We start from the raw sequence: 21,861 nt of genomic DNA, 5'->3' as shown, positions 1-21,861 counted from the left end.
AAAAACATAATTGTGCACAATATGCACTATAAATAGAGATGAGATGTCTGAAATAGAGAAATGGCATAATCCAGTAAGCAGTAAAAGGCTGTGGGTAAATAATTAAAACCCATTACAAACATGTGGATAATCACGGTTTAATTAAAAAACGTCAGGTAAAATCTTCCGGCTAATCCTGACAGAAGTTAACAGCCTGCAGGTGTGAAGGCACAGAGGCTCTTATGTTGAAGTGACCACCTGCTCCTCCTCAGCCTCCTGGGGAAAGTGTGACGCTAATAACATTAACACACGGAAAAGGTGGACTTCATTAGTTCCTCTTCAGCTGATTGTCGAGTGGAGGTACCGAGCCACGCAGAAGTTTTGAACACCTGTACTTAAGTATTTTGTTCATCAAACAGCGGAAGTGTAACTGTATTGTGAATATCAGTAGCTGCGCTTCCCTGCTGAGCTGTAAATCAGTGAGTGCTGAACGTTATTCAGTCAAAATTGATTTAAGACCAGAATCCGACTTTTTGACATTTGTTTTACCTATGAAATATTATTATGCCATAGAAATAGAAATACTACGTCTAAATTCAGACAGAATATCATTTAACGGTAAAATTTGAAAAGCTACAAAACAGCTAAAACCCAGAGGTAAAGCTAGCTAGAGCGTTAGCCAAAGCTAGCCCTAGCTAAAGCTACATTTCCCCTCCTCTGTCCTAGTTTTCTGAAATATATTTTTTGACCATCCAAAATCTTAGCAAATCATTTTTGTTATCCAATATGAGTGAGACAGTAGTTTAATCCCAATTGTGACAAAAAGCAGGCTAGCAGCAGTTAACGTTACTCGTGCCATACTAAGCGTACGAGCTAGCTTAGCAAAGTGACATTAGCTGTAACTGCCATCTGAGGCTGCTAGCTAGTGGAGGTACTTGTGCTTTACATCTTAGAGTATATTGCACTTAAATATTGTACTTTTTACTTCACTGCAATTATATGACAACATTTATTTTACTATAAAATTTTATTTTTACTACTCAACTATTATTTTACAATTTATGATTTTTGAACATATGAAAATGTACAGCTGAAAAGATTAGTAGATTTATCAATTGACTGAAAATTAATTGGCAGCTATTCTGATAATGGTTTAAGTAAAATCCTGCTTCTATATTAATCTGAGCAGAGTGGTTGAATGAAATAATACTGTACATAACATTCAGACTGCACATTTTTCTGCACTGAGTACTTTTACTTTTAAAACTTTGATTTTCCTGACCATACTTTTACTTAAGTAATGCATGTTTGAATATTTCCACTGATCATAGCAGACAACAGAATACTAATGAATACTAATCTACAGGGATTTTTGGCAGTGTATATTGTTTCTAATTAAATAGTCAAGAAAGAAACACATTTTTACAACTAGGTTTCTGAGATTACTTACATTTTAACTTGTTGTACATATTTCCACTTGGAATTTATTGCCTTTTTTAAACTGGAATATGACCCTAAGCATCTTCTGCCCGTCAGATCGCAAGTTTCTGATCGCCAACGCCCAAATAAAGAACTGTGGCATCATCTACTGCAACGAAGGCTTCTGCCAGATGTTTGGTTTTGCCAGGGCGGAGATCATGCAGCAGCCCTGTACCTGCCAGTTCTTGGTGGGGCCTGGCACCATGAAGAGCGCCCTGGCCCAGCTGGCACAGGCCCTGCTCGGCTCTGAGGAGCGCAAGGTGGAGATCCTCTACTATGCTAAGGAAGGTAAGGCACAGGAGGAACGGAGAGGAAAGGTGAAGCACAAGAAGGAGGAAGGAGGAGAAATTACAAAACCCTGTGAGCCTGTTTGCTACCTCAGATCCCTGGGTGGGAGCCTTCTGGCCGTCATAAAATCTGGCCCATTTACAGCTTGACTGTTATGAAAACACAGTTGCCATCGTGATCCATATCTTCCACTGTTCCACTAAACCTGATTGGGTGGCTCATAATCCACCTTAACCATCGTTCCGTAATTTTCTCTCTATTTCTGCCGATTTAAAAACATTCTGCACTTCTGAAAGTCTGGAATATGGATACTAAGATACTGATGTTAAATGGGAAATGTAGAGCATAGTTCAGCGTGTTAGTACCCAGGCACACATACAGTACAGCCGAGGCTGGTGGGACATTAAATGTGTTACAAATTTCATGGCAATTCATCCAATAAGTGTTGAGACAAACACATGAACGTTCCTCATGCTGGTCCTAGATGAAAAGTTATTAATATGCTGGAAACTGCAAATGTCTGTACCAAATTTAATGACATCCATGCAATTGACATTTCCCTAAAAGCCGAAGCCTAAAAGCTGAAAAGATTTTTCAGTGGTGGGGTGGTGGACCAACTGACTGACTCTGACCTTTGTAAAGACGTGCTGCTGACATGGCTCTGAAACACTACTGATTTTCATTACTAGACCAGTTGATTTGCTTTGATAACAATCATTCAAAGTAAAGTGTCAGTGTGGATGTGCCAGTTGCACACTGACGATGTTGGCATGAATATTTTCATCATTTAACGAGCAATGTGACCAACAAGACAGTCTGCTTTGTTCCAGGAACATAGAGACAGCTTTTAATATCCCCAATGACTCGATGAAGGCTTGTCATCCTTTACAATTCTGTTGTTAATTATCTCAAACAGAATCACATGCAGATTTTCCCCAGATGCTAGTTAAAGATATCAAGCATCAAAAACGCGATTGATGAGGAAGAAAAAAGATCTTGCACCGCCATGTGTGGCGACCGTTCACGGTGACCTGCGGTGTTTTTTGGAGGCCACCACGTGAGCTCAACAATCAGCCATCATGGCCAAATCAGGGGTTTTATAATCAGGCCTTAAATCACTGCACTGAGTCACCACCGCAGCGAGACCATGCAGTCAGACTCAGCATCATATTCTTAATCTCTTTCTGCGACCTGCTCCAATTCATTGACATTTGTTTTCCCTCTCCATACTGCTGTGTTGATACAACCTTAATCCCTCCTCTGCTTCCTCGTCTGTGTTCTTATCCACACTTTCTTTCACACCTTGAACTTGCATATATTTTTACTGCGAAACTTTGTTCGTCGTAAAGTAGCGTGCAAACAAAACGGGATGATATTAGAATTGTAATGAGAGAACTGAGTGAAGGAACAGAAAGAAATAACACGGCGAGACAGACATTTAATCTTCTGCTCTGTGGTTCATTCGATGGCATTTTACCTAAAGTCTCCTCTCAAAGCTTCATTTCCTCTTGACTCTCTGACTTGATCTTAATGCTGCCACCAGCTGCAGACTGACCTGTGGACGCGTCTGCATTTTGCTTCCTTGAGCTTTGTCACCTGCAACCTTTTAATTCCCTCCTCGCTCGTTTATCTGTCACTTGCACAGTGGCACTGAGGCAGAAACACAATGGAGGCAAGTAAACACACCAGGCTCAGGACGATTATAGTCGTCCACCATGAAAACAAATACATTTACCGTCGACTTACATCCACAGACGTACACATACACTCACATGTCTCTGGTTACTTTGGCCATTTCGGCATGGGGTGTACAGTCAAGAGCGCTGTTGTCATGGAAATGTGATCAGCATGCCAGCTTAAATCCGCTAAGCATCTATTTGTTTTGTCTCCTGCTTCCCACTGTGCTCCCAGTCTGAACAGGCAGGGAAAAAAATGTGAACAAGTGGATACAGAGTGATTCAGGACAAGTCGGCTGCTCTCACAGGCTTCACCTCCAGGCTGAATCCCTGTCGGTTTTCCCAGAATACCTGTGGGAATGGGACTGAATGTAGACAGTGTGTGTGTGGACGTATGGTCCTCTGTGTGTGTGGGTGTGTGTGTGAGTGTGTGATCGGCTCTCTCCCCCGTTTCTATTTTTAGACCACACTGATTGCAGAGTGAAGTTGGACCTGACCAAAGTGTTGCTCATTTTGCTTTTTTTTAGCTTTCAGTGTTTGAACTCTGCCGCTCCGTCCCCCACTCCGATTCTCTCCCTTTACCTCGCTCCTTCCTCCCTTTTCCTCCCTCCCTTAAAAGCACGTCCTCATAAAATTTATCAGGTGGGAGTGATGCCATCTGTGTGTGGGGGTATAGCTCAGTGGTAGAGCATTTGACTGCAGATCAAGAGGTCCCCGGTTCAAATCCGGGTGCCCCCTGTTTTCCTGCTGATGTCTGCATTATCTCTGTCTTTCTCTGTGCCTGAAGGGACCTGCAGACCGTGCCTGGTCGACATCGTCCCCGTAAAAAACGAGGAAGGTATCGTCATCATGTTCATCCTCGACTTCCAGGAGCTGATTGATCGTTCTCTCAAGAAATCAGGCCTCAGGCAGAGAGTCGCTCAAGGATGGATTTACTGTAATGCATTACATTTTTCCCTCGCCTGCATGACATACATTCATATTTAGGGGAGGGGACTCTTGCTGTGTTCGCACCCTGTTTAATACAGTAACCAACAAAAATATAGATGAAGTTGGAGTTTTGATAACTGCTGAGCTGATCACAGAGTTTCCCATTCAGGTCAGAATCGCAGGTTGAAGATGAGACTGCCGGTGCTGCGGTCCATGCGGCGTTCTTCACTTTCCAAAGATCAGTTTGAAGGAGTGGTCGTAGACTACCTACAGGTGAGGTGGCGCACACACACTCACTACACACACAAGACATCATGCGGTGCAGTGCGCCTGTGTATATGTATGTCTAGTGGATTGCACGCTTTATGCAAAAAATAGTGCTTCATATCTACTATGCCTGCTGGAAGATCATCTTTTTCCAAGTGATTTTTTTTTAAATACAATTTTTATGTGTTTGACAGCCAAACAGCGAGGAAGTCCCTCTCAAAGAGTTTCGGATCCCATCCAAAGAGAGTTGTATGCAGTCTGAGACGGAGGCTCTGATCGAGCAGGACCTGGATCCTCCCTCCCCTGCAGCCCAGGCCTCCACCAAGCAGCGCTCCCTGCTGACGAACCGACTGGACCCCAGCACCGCCTTCCCCAGGGGGACCTTACCCCGGAGCTGCTCTCGGGACAGCGTCCGCAGCCTCCGACGCGCCTCATCACTGGACGACATCGATGGCATGAAGGCAGAATGGAACAGTCGATCTGGAGACCCCCGAACAAACAGCAGTGAGTGTCTGACTGGGCCCCTGCGAGCATTTCAGAGGGAATTTGTGGTTGAAATATTGAATTACTGGTAGTATTATTACAGTTGGTTTATTATCAGTGGTTTCTTACCCCAGGCCCATTATATTCTATGTAAGGGAGGGATGAGAGAGGGATGCAGCACATGTCCCCAGCTGCACTGAACCGTGGACGCTGCAGTTCATGGTTGACATCTAAACCACACAGTCAGAGAGACACCCCAAACTGTCCTGTGATGCAATATTAACCTAGACCAGCCAACCAATCAGAAAGGAGTATTAACCACGGCCATGGTACAGTATTTTACAATGGAAATGATGTACAAGCAACAAAAACTCCAAGATTTCTCATCACGATTCATTGAAAGAATCTTTACTTTTTTCTCAGACAAGAAAAGGCAGAAATAAATAGAAAGAGAAAAAGGCTGATGGTTGTTTCAGCAGAGACACACTAATTAATCCCTCTGCCAGTGTGTGTGTGTGTGTGTGTGTGTGTGAGAGGGATTGTGTTTGTGGTGAAATTGCACATCACTGCACATATGTCCCCCTCTTCTCTCAGGGGAAATATTTTGTGGAGAAACTGTATTTTCTGTGCAGGATGCAGGTTCCAGTCATACTCTCAACACTCACTGTCTGTCACATTTTCTTTCATTTCCACCATATTTGTGTCTCCATCTGTGTCTCTGAGGCTGAAGGGAAAAGACGTCTGTTCTCGTTCCCTTGTTGAGTGCAAGAGATTTTGTCTCTAAAAGCATTTTAGCTGTCGTATATAATATTTGTTTCACAATCTGGTCATGATTTGACCTTCAAACCTGGACATTTTTACATACACCACAGCCAATTTTAAAACTCATTACCATTCAAATACGTTTTCATGTATTAGTTTTTATCTCACACATCTCACTTCATAATGTCCTTGATCTGCCTTTGAGTCTTAGCTGCTGATGTTGCCGCTCTCTGCTGCAGATCTGAAGCCCAGCGGTCTGAACTCCACGTCCGACTCAGACCTGATGAGACATAGGACCATCGGCCGCATCCCTCAGGTTACTCTCACCTTTGGCTCGGACCGGATGAGACCTCCCTCGCCCACCGAGATTGAAATCATTGCACCGAGCAAGATTAAAGACCGAACCCAGAACGTCACCGAGAAGGTCACTCAGGTCACGCAGGTAATACGAGTCCTTCAGTGAAAAAAGAGAGATGATAGATCCCATCTGTCTTCCTCTCTCTCTGCACTGTGTTCTCGCTCAGTCATTCTGTGGTCGTAGTTACTGGGCTCCTGGCTGTCTGTGAGCTTTCTTGAGAGTTGAATGACTTGATGGCTGTAATCAAAATACCAATGTTCACTGTTCTTGTTCAATCATTTTCCTGATGAATGGTTTGTAATGGATGTGCCCGCACTGATAGAACGAGCATCAATGATGGAGTACACTGGGGGAAAAAATATGGTTGAAACCCGACTGAAAATTGTGTTTTTTCTGAAAACAGCAACAATTTCTGCTCCTGAGGTGAGATTATTCTACTTGCTCTCAGTGCAGTTTCCCTCATTTGTTATTGTGCAAAATTATCTCAACTCATTTGCCAATTTTTATCTATTTTTGCTTGTTTCAAGATAACAGTGTCAGGACTTTGTTATGGATGGATGGACTCAAGTTCAGTCTCATATTTAGAGGTTGCGGTAACAAAGTCATGCTACTCATTAGACGAGGAAATGAGTCATATCATGGTACTTCTGTTGCCGTCTTGTTTGATGAGTTGAAGTTGTTGGCCATTATTTATTTGACCTCCCCACACTGTGACATCCAGTCATTGTCTCTGCATCTACATCGATGGTTGAGACAAAGCTGTCTGTGAATGTTTATTCTGGCTGTTTTCTGCTAAAAGCATCTGCAGTCACAGGGTGAAAGCGTGAAAGAATAATCTCACCTGAGGTGTGACATCTACGGCACCAGCAGCAGAACACACTCATCAGCCACCTGTTATCACACCACGGTGTCTTTGTGCAAACTGTTACCTCACACACAGCAGCTTTTCCACAATGGAAAAATACTCCAATGCAAGTAAAGTTTCTGCTTTTGAAACTCAACTTCAGTGAAAGTAAATAAGTATCACCAGTAAAATATACTCAGATATGAAAAGTTAAAGACCTCATTTTGAAGAATGGTCCCTGTCAAAATGTTAATTCCATAAAATGGAGATAATGAAGGTTATTTTTGAGAAGCATTACACACTGTTTTAACTTTGAAAAACCCTTTGGTTAATGTCTAAAAGACAATGTGTCGTTGAGGTAACGTTACATGTTTTATGATCTCATCTCCAGTTTTAGTATTAAATCAGGGTCTGTAGAGTAACTCTGAAGCTGATCGATAATTCTTCTGGAATACTAACGACAATATTTATGTGGTCTCACAAACTGGTGATGACAGCTGGTAATATAAAAAGGAGCAGTACCTCAAACTTGTCAGCACTTTGAAACTGTAGCATTTGAGTGAGTACATTTATTCGCATTAAACATCTGCACAGACAGCCTACATGTCACGTAATCGCCTGTTTGGTCCAGGACAGCGCCGGCCGTCGACACTCTGGGGCTTTCTCAGTGCATCACATTAACCCAGTTTTTCTGAGGGGCTTCCACCAAGGTCAGTTGACTCTCTTTCCAGCCAGTCTGAGCCAAAGAGGTGGTGTTTTTGGCCCAGTTTATCTGTTTGCTGGCTGCTGGTTTGTTGTTTAGCAGGATAGCTCAAACACCTGCCAGCAGAATTCAATGAAACGTGGTGGTAGGTTGGGCCATCGGCCAAGGAACAAGTGATGTAGTTTTGGGTGAACATCAGGATACAATAGCGTTGTTATGAGGCCTGTTGTAAAACACTTTATATTTTGCTTCAGAACTCCTAGAGCATTTTACAAGAAGCAGGTTTGTTTGAGTAATCTAGAGAAACATAGCCCAGGTAGCTCACCTGGTGGAGCGTGTGTCCCATATACCAAGGCTGGTCCTGACTGCAGTGGCCTGGATTCAGGGCCAACCGTCTCCCCTTTTGTGCTGTGCTATCTAAGAAAACAAACAAAAAAGGCCCAAAAATGTTGAAAACCAAACCCTGCTTTAGTCTTAAACAGCCTCTGATGGGTCCTTAATGTGCATGCTGTGTGCAGGGCTATTTATACAGAACTATATGTGACTGATTTGTGGTCGCATGTTGCTGCCCTGGTGGTGGTGAGATCTCACTTCTTCACACCAGGAGGGAGAGTGATATGGACAACCGGCTGTGCCTCGGTACACAATCCGGAAGCAACATGGCTCGTGTGGACCTGGAAAAACTGACTGGACGAACAGAAGGCCCCCTCGAGGGCCTGGCAGAACATTGAACTTGTTATCTCCACTCTGCTGACGTCATGTGCAAGTTTGGATAAAAAGTGAGCGTTCTTCTGTGTTAGCGTGGCGGTGGAGCGCGTGTCTGCTGCTCTGTAGGGTTCGTCTTCCTCTTCGTTTTGTTTCTGCTGGAAGGTGGAAAGCTCTTATTACAGCGATCTGTCTCTGCTGTGTGTCCTGTTGACAGATAATTTAGTGAAGAACGGTGTGTTTAAATCTTGTTTTCTGTAAAAACAAGGGGCTGACGTTGTTCCCAGTGCAAATCAACTTGGCTCAGTAGCAGCTTTATAACATAAAGGAACTGTCCAGCATCAATTTATGAATCTCCCTCTGAAAAAGGAAACCTTCCTTGTTCGGCAGATGAATGTGAAAGCTCTGTGCATGCATCATTCTGCATCAGTGACGCTCAGACATTCAAGTGCACGACTGTAATAAAACATATTTGTGAGTGGAGGTGGAAATGAACTGACTATAGACTAAACCAATAATGTCTTAGTCTTTTATTCTGGTGGTAGCAAACAAGCATTTGTTTTAAGAATGTGTTGTGTAAAATGTAATTGATCATTGCTGTGTTGGTTCTGAGTGTTTTACTCGCAGCCGTGTCTGCTGTCAGATGGTAGCAGCACAGAGAAGGAGGGGGCTTACTGCCGAGTGTGTGAGGGTGGATATGGAGATTTCGTGGGGATCACAGTGTCTCTGAGAGTGGAGAGGGGTTCTGGTGAGATGTAGTTATGAAAGTGAGCGCAAAGGGCGGCTGCGAGGCTATTGAGCGGCACGCGGTGGCTTGTCGCTGTCAGTGACCTTGGCCTCTGGAGCTAATGGAAGTGGAGGGCAGCGGGCACGCTCTCCGTGCATCCATCAAACCTCCAACCGCCCTCTAAATCACAACGCGGTCCCCTTTAGTCGTCTTCATGCTGGGGCCACTTTGAGCTCTCGTCCTGGATTGACTCAGTGCTATCACAGCCGTGGGGTCACACACGAATGCCAGACCCCGCAGGTCAGGTTTTAGGTCACAGTAATCGGTGCGGCCGCCATGTCGAAACAAGCTGCAGCGCTGATCAATAACCACACCAAATGCCAGTTTTCTAAAGAATTATCGCGTCGTTCAGTCGTAACTTTGATAATATGCTGCCTTTACTTTTGGTTATCCGTTACACAATAAAAGTTTTCGTTATCCTGCCTTTCTAATTGGATTTCGATTGGCACCTTGCAGAGAGGGAAATGAAGGTTGTCATTGATCTTTGTTCGTATTGATTTGTCTGCATAACATGAAGCACACAGCGTGATTGATTTGACTGTAGCTTGTAAAAGACTGGTAACTGTAGAAAAGCCCCAGTGCACTGTGACTCTGTGTGTGTGTGTGTGTGTGTGTGTGTGTGTGTGTGTGTGTGTGTGTGTGTGTGTGTTTTGGGAAAGTAGATGTGTGTTTATCTGGTGCCCCCTGGCTTTGAATCAGCTTACAGCAGGAGACTCCAGAGGAATCTGGATTCAGTTTGAATTGACTTCATTTTGAAATGTGCCGCCATAATTTAGTTTCGTGAAGTTTAAACTCACAAAGCGTCCTGATCCAAACATGCTCACTGATCAAACTCGTTATTCAGGAGGAGCCATCGCCGATCATTACGAGTTTATCAAAGCAAACTGAGGACATTGCATGACTGTCCTCCAATATACTCGTTTACATCAGGCTGAAAACTTTCCATTGATTTAGAAAAAAAAACAGGCCTGCAATAACCTTTAACAGCACACATTAACTTTAATACACTTGCCTGTGTCATCATTAAGAGGAATGAATATGGTTGTGACATATTGCATGTAAATACAGATATTCGCATAATTATTTCCCAAGTGGTTGACCATCCATCGATTAGGCTACCTGTAACGTGCAGGCAAACTGAAGAATATTCAGCAGAGATCTAAAGGAAGGCATCGTCAGTTCAGTTAAAGCGAGTTTCCTCCTGTCATGTTAAGCAGGAGCTACTCTGACTTTCAGCAGTTGTTGCTTGTCGAGCACCAGCGGAGGAGGCGGGTGCTGCCATTCATACAGCCGCTGGATCGTTTTTTTAATGCTGGAAAGAGGATCCCGCCGTGAGGGCTGGGCTACAGGCGGGGAGGATGAACGAGGGAGGAGGAGGGAGGGAGCCACAGATGGATGGACAGAGGTCGCCTTCGCCCTCGTTCTCTCATTCTTGCTGTCTCTTAGTCTTCTCCTGCTGTTTACCCCGAGGTGGTGCGCTTCAGCATGAGCTTCAAGCATAAACTGCAGCCTGTGAGTACCTCAGCCTTACTGGGTCTCTCAAGCTCCCTGCTGTTCTCCTCAAACTCTCCCCTTCCTTTTTCGCCACTTCCACGTTTGTTTGCTGCTGTTGTACCCTTTCCTCCTCTTCCTCCCGCTCCCTGTCTTCATCCTATGCCTCTGCCTTCCTGCTTACCCACTGTAGCTCCACAGGTGAGCACCATCAGCTGTCACATCCAGGTTAAGCTGATGTCACCTTATTTTGCTTTTCAGACATTTTGCATTTGAGTTGCGCCTGCTTTAAGTTTACCGAAGAGGTTTTAACATGAAGAAATAGGTGTTCTGTTTGTGTTTATGGTGGAATAAAACAAGGTAAAAATGCAGTTTCTGAAAAGTTGAATGCTTTGAGTTCTGTATGGATGGAATTTCCTAGAAAAAAGTTTGCACGTTGCATTGTGACTTTATTCAAAGGTAAGGTTAAAGATAGGACTTTTTGTGCTTTCAGTGCAGATAAACTACAATCCACCATCATGTCTGCAGTTTTATGATTGTGATTAATATTCAAGCTCCTAATTTGAAGTTGAAGCAGCATATTCAGATTTGTCACACTGGCTTTCATGATTTATATCAGTCTCTAACCTTCCCTCGTACCTCAACTGTCTTATCAGTCTAATATATATGAAAATGTCCACCTCTTGCTATGTTAATCATGCAGTCAGAGAGGCAACGGAGAGCCATTGCGTGCCAGCTGGCGGTGGCAGTTGTTCCCTGGTCGTCATTATGAAACAGAGCGAACAACATCAATAACTTAGCATTTCTTGGATGAGTGAACTTTTGCTCGTGTTTACATTCTCATTAGTGTGTTGTCTCTCCACATCTGTTCAGCCGCTGTGGTCAGTTGCTAGCGCACAAAGGAGTGCCACAGGTTGTTGCGTTAGAGGACTTCAGTGGATCCTGCGTGATTTCCCACGTTAACGTATTCTCATGGTCACAAAAAAAAAAACGATTTACGGAGCAAGAGCAGAGGCCAACATCCCTCATGCCATCATGGAAAACTAAAGCCTTACTTTGTCCTTGTGAAGCTTTAACCTCATTTTTACCAAATATGGCTAAAAATACACTTTTAGTAACTTTTTGATGGAGTACTTTGTCCTTTAGAAGCAATTCAATTTGACTATTTCTGGTCACTGTTTCTGGGCTTCTTTTTCTTTGGGGGTGGGGGGGTAGTTGTGGTTCCTGTCAGTGTTTGGTTGTAGACACGCTGCAGCTGCTGGTCATACAAGTCTACCTTCTTTTGTCATGGTGCCTGACCATAATTATGCAAACTAAAATGCAAATGAGGGTCTGACCACTGGAGAGGTTGTGAGGAGATGGAGGGACAGCAGTGCACTGAGAGCTTTTTCTGCATGTGCCAGTGAGCACAATGGGTTCAGCGGAAGTAGAGAGCATTCTCACACCAGCAGTGACTGTTAAATCAGCCACATAGAGTCAGTCAGTTAACAAGAATTAGCTAAAATCACTCCACTGCTTGGCGCCTAATCAATGTCAGCACTTTACTCTGGTCCAGAATTGAGCAGCACACTGGTAGGAGGGGTCACATGGTTTGGATATAATGGGGATCGCAGGGCGAAACAGGCAGGTGAGGCTGCAGTGGGCTCTTTACCAACGGCAGTCAGTGAGGAGCCTGTGGAGAGAGGACAGAGACTGAGCTGAGCGCCTGGTTTTTGTGTAAGTCTGTGTTTTTCTGCACAAGTGATGCGAGAGAGGAGATGGCCAGCGCACAGCAGGCAGGTAGGCCTGCAGAGGGTTTGGAGGAGCCTCCCCCTCTGCTGCTACGCTCAACACCAGGATGAGAACCTGGACACGGAGGCTCTGATTGTCGTACCGGTCGGTGAGATCTTAATACTCATCACTTTGGTGACTCATTCACTGTTAACTTACCGTTTTGTGTCGGTCACCCTCTTAATGCAGTCAGATAGACCTCTCTAGGTGTGGTGGTAACACTGGATGGGGATGAGTGTATTGGTCGTTTCCGCTTTGCTGAAGACATTTTCTCCTGTCAAACTTGCTGAGAATCTTTTTAAAGAAGTTGTCACTTACCATCAGGCACAGAATATTACACACTGAAGCCTGACTGGCTTTGACACGGTGTCTACAAACAGACGTTAATACAGCGTGTGCAGCCGCCACTGATTTATGCATACACATCCGAATATATTGGGCTCTTCACTTGTGAAGTTGTGAAGTGACAGGTGTTACTTACTTTCTATTGACTTATTTACTTTCTTATTTTTATGTTGCAAAGCCACTTTCATCCTTTTGGATAATTTTAGTCGTTTAGTGAAATCCCGATGTTCCTGTTTTAAATTTGTGCCTCATGAAGTAACTTGTTTTCAGCTCAGTCCCTATAAAGTACACTCTGTTCCACGAGCTGTGGATTCTACTGTCCTACCTCTGTAATCAATAACGTCCTGACGGTCCTGTCCCTCTGTCCTCAGGTGTTGTCCCTCGGTGCCGACGTGCTGCCGGAGTACAAGCTCCAGGCCCCGCGCATCCACAAATGGACCATCCTTCACTATAGCCCCTTCAAAGCGGTTTGGGACTGGGTCATCCTGCTGCTGGTCATCTACACCGCCATCTTCACACCGTACTCGGCCGCCTTCCTTCTCAACGAGGTGGAGGAAGATCGGAGGAGAACCTGCGGCTACACCTGCAACCCGCTCAACGTGGTGGACCTCGTGGTGGACGTCATGTTCATCGTGGACATCCTCATCAACTTCAGGACCACCTACGTAAACCACAACGACGAGGTGGTGAGCCACCCGGGACGCATCGCACAGCACTACTTCAAGGGCTGGTTCCTCATCGACATCGTGGCCGCCATCCCCTTCGATCTGCTCATATTCCGCTCTGGGTCCGAGGAGGTGAGGAAGAAGGGGGGACCGCGGGCACCAGTGGTCTCACAACATCAACACACACATTTTACTTCACCCAGTGTTGTCTGATAAAGCTAATTATACCTTTTAGCACCACTCACAGAGCTGTCACAGGTCTTCCAAATCAGAAAACTGTAAAAACAAATCGAATTTGCTCCGTACTGCCGACCAAAATCCTTTATTGAATTAACTGGGAACAGGTCATGCAGAATCATAGTTCATTTTAGATATAAAGCAACTACTTTCAACAGATTTTAGCAACATTTATTTTGCATAGTTGGTTCATTAACTGTTCCAGATCAGGTCTCAGTACAGTATATATGTGATAGACTCACTGGTTTGAGCCTATTTCACAGTTTCCCCAGAAGCTTGTTAGTATCACTGACATGAACTCTCCTCTTTCTCCACCAGCCTCAGACAACCACTCTAATTGGATTACTGAAAACAGCCAGACTGCTGAGGTTGGTGCGAGTAGCCAGGAAGTTGGACCGTTACTCCGAATATGGAGCTGCCGTCCTTTTCCTCCTCATGTGCACCTTTGCCCTCATCGCTCATTGGCTGGCCTGTATCTGGTATGCCATTGGCAACGTGGAGCGCACAGGCTCTGCCCGCATCGGAGGCATGAAGATCGGCTGGCTGGACAACCTGGCTGAGCAGATTGGTAAACAGTACAATGACAGTGACGCTGCCTCTGGCCCCTCCATCAAGGACAAGTATGTCACAGCCCTGTACTTCACCTTCAGCAGCCTGACCAGTGTGGGTTTCGGGAACGTCTCGCCAAACACCAACCCAGAGAAGATCTTCTCCATCTGTGTCATGCTCATTGGCTGTGAGTAGAGTGGGAGACTTTGATTTAAGATACAGACATTTGTTCTAATTGCATGATGTCGCCAGTTCAGTATGAGTGAATCAACTGTATCATCAGTTCCTGCAACATGAAGCGTTTCTATTGTCCGTCCCGTGCAGCTCTGATGTACGCCAGCATCTTTGGCAACGTGTCGGCCATCATTCAGAGACTGTACTCAGGCACGGCCCGTTACCACACCCAGATGCTGCGAGTCAAAGAGTTCATCCGCTTCCACCAGATCCCAGGCGGCCTGAGACAGAGGCTGGAGGAATACTTCCAACATGCCTGGTCCTACACCAACGGCATCGACATGAACGCCGTGAGTCACGTCTTCATGGAGAAAGTCATCCGCACACACAAAACGGTTTAGAAAGATAGAGTTGTTGCGATATATTTGACAAAAACCCCTTTAAATCCAAATCTGTGTTTTTGTCCTCCAGGTCACTGTGAGTGTGGGGGTATAGCTCAGTGGTAGAGCATTTGACTGCAGATCAAGAGGTCCCCAGTTCAACTCTGGGTGCCCCCTCTCCTACATAAACACTGCTGTGTGGTTTTTGTCTACACTGCTGCTATACTGGCCACTCAGCTGGAACTAATACTGAGCAGAACCAGCGATGCATTAATAATTTCTGCCTAAAAAGTGCAAATATCTACATTCATCATCAGCATAGATACTGCAGGCGTATATAAACATAAGGCTTTTAATAAGCTATGGTAAAACTAAACAGCCTTAAAAACGTGTAGCACTTACCAGCACGTATTAACACACCTGCTTTCCCCTGGTTGTCTTTTCACGTGTCCCATTGTTTTCATCATTTGCAGCCTTACAGCACCTTTAATATTCTGTGATTGACCTACATGAGTTGTTTGCTTTGTTCTTTGCTGCTGCAGTGACCCAGTTTTCCCACATTGAACTTTCACGTAACCTCACACTCAAATGAACACTAACCAGGTTTCTATGTTGCGTTGCAAGTGAATTTGCTGTCAGGTTGAGAAACAAAAAACGAACTTTTATCGCAAATGGCTTTTTTTTTTTTCTCCTTTGCTTGAAGCAGGTTTTGGGATTCATACATCTACAATATTCATACATTGACTGTGTAAATCAAATGGATGATGACTGGCACAGTGCTCAGCAGGGGGTTTAGCATTGGTGTGTAGCATCTGACTGCAAGTCAAGAGGTTCCCCAGTTCAGCCATGGGTGTCCCCTTCTCAGTCCATGAGTGTTTCCACTGAGGCTGCTACAGTGGGAGACCACTTTTTTAGTGATGTGCGTCATCGCTGCTTGGGCTTGAGCTGCCAACAGCACCACAGCATGATGCAGCCAGAGAGCGGCATTAGCGCCTGCCAATTCAATGTGAGAACAGATAATCACTTGGAGCTACTGTCCTTTGTGCCCCGCCTGAATCAATCTGATTCGTTGCTCTCCTCCTCTCACCCATCAGTTTCTTTCAGATTTTTTTGCGTTTTCCATCTTTAGATGACACGGTGTTAAAACTTCAGGACAAACAGGAAAAACGAGAGAGAACGTTTGCAGCAGGCTGACCCGGTGCCCTCTGTCGCCCTACAGGTTTTAAAGGGTTTCCCTGAGTGTCTGCAGGCCGACATCTGCCTCCATTTGAACCGCAGCTTGCTGCAGAACTGCAAAGCTTTTCGAGGCGCCAACAAAGGCTGCCTGCGGGCTCTGGCCATGCGATTCAAGACCACCCACGCTCCCCCGGGAGACACTCTGGTCCACAGCGGGGACATTCTCACCGCCGTCTACTTCATTTCCAGAGGCTCTATAGAGATCCTCAGGGACGATGTGGTGGTGGCCATACTAGGTAAGGTGCAGGCCACAGTGGAAGCCCTGCTTGCATTGTCATTTTCTCCACTGGGGTTACATTATATTCAATATTCATTTAAGTAATCGACAAATCATTTCACTCATTTCAACAATAATGACCAGTGCCTATTACAAATAACCAAACTTTACCAGAAGTCTTAATTGTACACAAAGTGAGGCAAAACCTTTAACCACGACATGTTACTAAATGTTTCTTAAATGACTACAGAGCTGAAATTATAATGGATTTTTAATATTTGTTTGTTCTTCCACTCTCTCATCTCTTCCCCACAAAGACACAGCCAGAGCTCACGCTGCCCTTTATACCACACAACACACACTCTTTTTTTCTCTGTGTGCTGTGTTGCCAGAGGTTTTTGGGCACAGCTCCACTTCCATTCCACTGTGGCATTGATCATCAATAGGGCCAGCAGTCAGATCAAGCCTGCACAGGTCATTTCTTTTTCAGCTGTGTTTGAAGGGACCAACTTGTGTTGAGCAGCAGTGATGTTGAGGATCAGTGTCACTCTAGTGCTTTTTTCCTTTCCTGTTTTTGGACCAGATTCATCCATTTATTGTTGTTGCTCTTCTCCATGCTTGTCTTTGCTTTTGCTGTGGTTTCTGTAGGAAAGAACGACATCTTTGGTGAACCCATCAGTCTGTACGGGAGGCCAGGTAAATCCAACGCTGACGTCAGGGCTTTGACCTACTGCGACCTTCACAAGATCCTGAGGGACGACCTGCTGGAGGTGCTGGACATGTACCCCGACTTCGCCAACATGTTCTGGAACAACTTGGAAATCACCTTCAATCTGAGAGATGTGAGTGCCAAAAAGCACCATCCTGACAGTGATCGCAGGCCTTTTCTTAAACTTTATTAGATATGCTCCAGAGTTTTCATTATTACTTATTTTTATACTTTCAATATTCCACGCTAAGATCGATGGTGTGTCTGTCAGGCCTCCATCCATTTCCTTCCTCATGAACCATTTGCAAATCCTCTGTAAAAATGCTTGAAGCTTGCGTTGTTTATTTCTGTCTATGTCCTTGAAGTATGAGATCCAGTGTGTATTTTTGAATCACTGAAGCTGATATGTATCAGGCAGATAGAATAAACCAGACAACCCCGGGCAAGGACTCTGAATGTGGATACCGCCAGACGAGGCATCGGAGAAGCTCGCTGCATCGTCGAAACCGACCAGGTGAGTGAGGGACAGGGCTCAGCGCATGTGTTTCTCTTCTGTCTAAGCTCTACAGCATGTCTGTCCTGGGACCCTGTCCGTACAGACGGCATGGACCGCGAAGACCCTTACCCCGATCAGGCCTGTCCGATGGCAAACCACAGGGGCACGACGGCAGAATCGCACTGGGAGGACCTCTGCAGCAGCGCCAGTATCTGCTCACAGTCAAGCGATGAGGAGATGAAGCCCATGGGACACAGCAAAGGGGAGCTGTACCCCCCCGGGGGTGATACCAGAGACTACCCCCCGGCAGTGGTAAACCTCCGGCCCCACGGCGGACCCTCAGCTGGGATGGGACCACCTGTAGACCTCGGAGGACCACCGTACTCAGGTGAAGACATGTTGGGATTGTCTCCAGGAGAGCCTTTAAACACTTTCCCAAAATACTTTTCAAACAAAGCGTAACATTTGTGCACTTTCACATGAGAAATGATGAGGTGGCTGCAACTATTAGTTAAGAGAGCTGGAAATAATGAGATGAAAATGGGATTTAGACTGATACACCTGTTACACAGATGAAAACCTGTCACTGTGCCTTTAAAGTTCCAGCCCTGCCAGTGCCAGTACAAACACAACTGAAGCAAAAGTAAAAATAAAAAGCCCAGTTGGTCGTCCTACACAGTCTACTGTATCTTAGCCACATATTGCATGATTCTGTTAAATAATGGACTTTAAAGAAGAGGATTGTTCTTCTGCACAGCCACAGCCCCCATCAGCATGTCAGGCCTGTATGGCTACTGGCCAGACCGCCGAGCCAGCCAGTTCTCAGACAGCCAGAGACGGCCGTCGTCGGTCAGGGCCAGTTTCCACCCTCCACCCTGCGCTGAGGATCGGCCCAGCGAGCTGGAATCCAGGCTGGAGCTGCTGCAGTCCCAGTTAAACCGGTGAGTTGGTTTTAGGTGGGAGTAGAAAAGGGTGAAACCATCCAGGGGGCACCCGGATTTGAACCGGGGACCTCTTGATCTGCAGTCAAATGCTCTACCACTGAGCTATACCCCCTTGATATGAAAGAGGCTGGTCGTGTGCGTCCTGTTAATGTGAGTTGAATGTGTGTGAGAGAGGGAGGAGGAAGAGGAGGGAGGAAAGACAAATAAAGATAAGAAAGAGTCGAGGGTGAGACTGGAAAATGTAGATCAGCCACGTGTGTTTTCTATGAACCGCACCGTCTGCTTATGAGAGAGTGAGGGAGAAACCTAGTGGACATTTTGAAAAGAGCAGATGAGAGGACTCCTAAAGGATTATGACGCCTTAAATCCAGCATCCAAAAACCTCACGAGAGCTTTAAGTCATGTGTTTTTATGTTCCTTTCTTCTGTCTTTGTCCTGCTAAGGCTGGAGACCCGTATGACAGCAGACATCAACGTGATCCTGCAGCTCCTGCAGAGGCAGATGGCCCCGGTGCCTCCAGCCTACAGTGCTGTGTCCCCCAGCCCTCACCCGCCTCACCCCACCACCCTGTACAGCACCGGGGCGCCCACGATCCACACGGTCCCCCCGATCCAGCCAGTACCGATCGACAGCACTGCCTCACTCCTACAGGTGTTGTGTTCACTTTACATATTTAAATCATCGCATTTTGCTGCTCTGTGCTCATTCATTTTTAGATGCTAAAGGGACCAATTAACAGAATTTTAACTATTTCCCCTTTTTTAACGGGTAGAAGAACGTGAACATGAATAAATGTTGAATTATTCCACCGGACGCTGAAGTCTGAAGAGGGGTCTCCACGTCAAAGTAGTCCCGTTTGAGGCTTAATCCGTCTCTCTCTTTTCAGAGTCCTGACTCTGACTTCAAGCACAAATCCAAGGACTCCCTGTCCAGCGGGATCCATCTCACTGTGGCCTCTGACGACACCATGTCCATGTCGCCGGAGGCCGACCCGCCACACCTGCCCTCTGTGGACCTCGCCCCTCCTCAACTGTCAGGGGTCCAAGAGCCTCCTGGACTGCTATGTGGTAGCCAGCGCTTCCCCTCCCTCCCTGAGCACCTGGAGACCTCCACAGAGATGCAGGAGATCCAGAGGCATGTTTCTGACCCGGTCTTACCAGGCAGCTAGAACGCCCGTCACCAACAAGACCCTAAAGCCTGGTCCTTTTGGACGGACAGCCATATTTTCCCCACTCCGTTCCGTCCTTTTTCCTCCCTTAAAGCCTCGTCCGTCCTGTCCAGATGCTGCTGTAGAGCGTGGGAAGCCTTGCCTTCCACGTCACTGAGGGTTCAGAGTGCCTCCTGTTTCTTACGCACTGACTCTACGCAGGCTGCTGTGGTTTCGTGCCCCGGCGTCCCCTCACACCCCTGTGCGACGAAGAGATTATTCCTGCCCGGCAGGGCGGGACAGCCGTGACACACGAGTTGACTGTACGCACACAAACATGAATACTGTGTGTGTCACGCAGTCGCTGGATCTGAACGCTACACACACTGCATCCCAGACTTTCCTTTAAGAGAGGTGAAATGTCAAGGACGACTGACGCGTCACATTTAAAGAATTATCTGCTTTCACTTTGTGTAAGAGTTGCACATTTAGAACAGCGTAGGAAATTTTAATCATTTACTTGGAAATGAATTTATTTTCCTAAGATTAGACATGTATTGTTACAGTAAGAACGATGCATCTGATAAGTGTAATAGCTATGAGTGTTATAAGTTAGAGAGTCAATATTGTTGTTTTGGTGTTTGTTGAAAAAATATCAAAAGGGATACCGAAGCTGTCCGGCACACCGTGAGGGACGGAGGTGCGCCGGGGTCCAGGCAGTGTTGGAGAGGCGCTCCTTTAAACGTGTGGTTTTCATCTCATGTTTCATGTGGTGACATGAAGCAGCAGAACTTACTCAGCGTGTCATTTGATCAGGACATCGTTCACAATCAGGCGGAGCAGAAAAACCTCATAGTTTCTTGTACATTTACACGTAGCTCTCACCGTTTTGTTTCGATCGTGAACGCTCTGCTTGGCTTCCCGTTTCTGTGTCTGTATATTTGCGCCGTTCGACTCAAATCATTTTGATTCATGAAGGTGTGATGTGTAAGATACGGCCAGAGTTTAGTCTAAAAACAAAAAAAAAAGCAAACATTGTCAACAGTTCTGATGTCGTATCAAACATGTCCCTGTGTGTTGATATCTACTGAAGTTAGCATGCTAACCAGCTAGCTCCAGCCCATCCTGTCTCAGAATACCACTCTGTATCTCAAGAGGTGATAGTCTGATGGTCTGTATTTTCAGCCAGGAGATGTATGCAAACACCTCAAATATACAACTCAATTGTAATCGTAATTCAAGTTTCTCTCTTTAACCAAACTAAGATGAGCTTAATTGCTGAGTTAACTCGTCATAAAAGACACTTCATTCAACCTCGACAGAAACAAAATAAAAGCCATGTTGTCTTGACCTCAGTCTGCTCTGAGTGCTAATAGACTTAGCTTACTGAGTCTATTAGCAGACTCACTCAGCTAATAGGCTCAATAGCTGCACAGCTAACTGAGCTAACCAGCTAACATCAGCTAGTAGTTACAGCAAATAGTACAGTGAGCAGCAGTTACTCTGTTGATATGTTGCCCCCTATTTTTTGGAGTGACTTTGAACATCTGGCCATATCTTCAACATTACACCTTTGAACAGGTAAAGGGAAGAACTGCAGGTTGTTTTATGTCGACTGAGTGACGAGTGAAGTGGATGCTAGCTGTCGATCACATACAGACACAGAGACGTCATGTCAAGGCGCTCATGTTAAGATGGTTTCACAGTTCCAACCACGAGGTGAATGTAATGACTTTTTCAGCATTTCTAATTCTGTACAATATTTCTTGAAGCACATATTCCTGTTATTTATCTTTTTCTAGATTAAAGACACACTGCACAGTTACGCCGGGAGTCCAAAACGCTTTTATTTTATCTGTACTATGATAAACTCTACAGATTTGTCTTTGAACCACTGGAGGAGGCCTGACTGAACGTGGAAACCACAGAACTGTCTGCAAAGGAGCTACAAGAAGCTCCATCTCCACCAGTTCCATCAGTAACATACTGCTTATCTCCTGATGCACCAGTGTTTATAATCTCATGATGAGGCGATGAAGCAGTCTGATTGGCCAGGATCAGCAAGACAGCAGCCACTAGGGAATGAAATTTCCAGACAAACACACACACGCACACACACACACAGAGACTTGTCAAACCTGGGAAATAAAGCTTAAACATTTATCATTTGGTCAAATTTGGCTTCTAGGAAATGAGATATAAGGATTGAATTTGTCACATGTGACACATCCACACCACCA

The 21,861-nt window shown here is 45.4% G+C and overlaps 1 protein-coding gene and 3 non-coding genes across 4 annotated transcripts; 3 read left to right on the top strand and 1 right to left on the bottom strand.

Moving 5' to 3' along the window:
• Positions 1-1,589: 1,589 nt before the first annotated feature.
• kcnh6a (potassium voltage-gated channel, subfamily H (eag-related), member 6a) lies at positions 1,590-21,435 on the top strand. The gene is made up of 15 exons (XM_076753498.1): positions 1,590-1,746; positions 4,210-4,359; positions 4,522-4,625; positions 4,814-5,123; positions 6,104-6,306; positions 13,239-13,664; positions 14,088-14,505; positions 14,643-14,842; positions 16,092-16,344; positions 16,974-17,167; positions 17,449-17,548; positions 17,634-17,918; positions 18,288-18,471; positions 18,918-19,125; positions 19,361-21,435. The coding sequence occupies exons 1-15, from the start codon at positions 1,590-1,592 to the stop codon at positions 19,640-19,642; spliced, it is 3,474 nt and encodes a 1,157-aa protein (XP_076609613.1). The 3' UTR covers positions 19,643-21,435.
• On the top strand, positions 4,089-4,160 carry trnac-gca (transfer RNA cysteine (anticodon GCA)). Its single transcript has one exon. It is a non-coding gene; the product is annotated as a tRNA-Cys (tRNA).
• On the top strand, positions 14,978-15,049 carry trnac-gca (transfer RNA cysteine (anticodon GCA)). Its single transcript has one exon. It is a non-coding gene; the product is annotated as a tRNA-Cys (tRNA).
• trnac-gca (transfer RNA cysteine (anticodon GCA)) lies at positions 18,515-18,586 on the bottom strand. The gene has a single exon. It is a non-coding gene; the product is annotated as a tRNA-Cys (tRNA).
• Positions 21,436-21,861: the final 426 nt, after the last annotated feature.

This window comes from Chaetodon auriga, chromosome 16, assembly GCF_051107435.1.
Source record: "Chaetodon auriga isolate fChaAug3 chromosome 16, fChaAug3.hap1, whole genome shotgun sequence".
NCBI classification, from domain to species: domain Eukaryota; kingdom Metazoa; phylum Chordata; class Actinopteri; order Chaetodontiformes; family Chaetodontidae; genus Chaetodon; species Chaetodon auriga.
The sequence above is the reverse complement of the archived record's forward strand: the minus strand, read 5'-3'. Positions and strand labels throughout refer to the sequence as shown.

Coding starts and splice junctions, on each gene's coding strand:
- kcnh6a (XM_076753498.1), top strand. CDS start 1,590: ATGTTTGGTTTTGCCAGGGCGGAGATCATGCAGCAGCCCTGTACCTGC. Junction 5,124..6,103: donor AGACCCCCGAACAAACAGCA/GTGAGTGTCTGA, acceptor TCTCTGCTGCAG/ATCTGAAGCCCAGCGGTCTG. Junction 17,919..18,287: donor CGGAGGACCACCGTACTCAG/GTGAAGACATGT, acceptor TCTTCTGCACAG/CCACAGCCCCCATCAGCATG.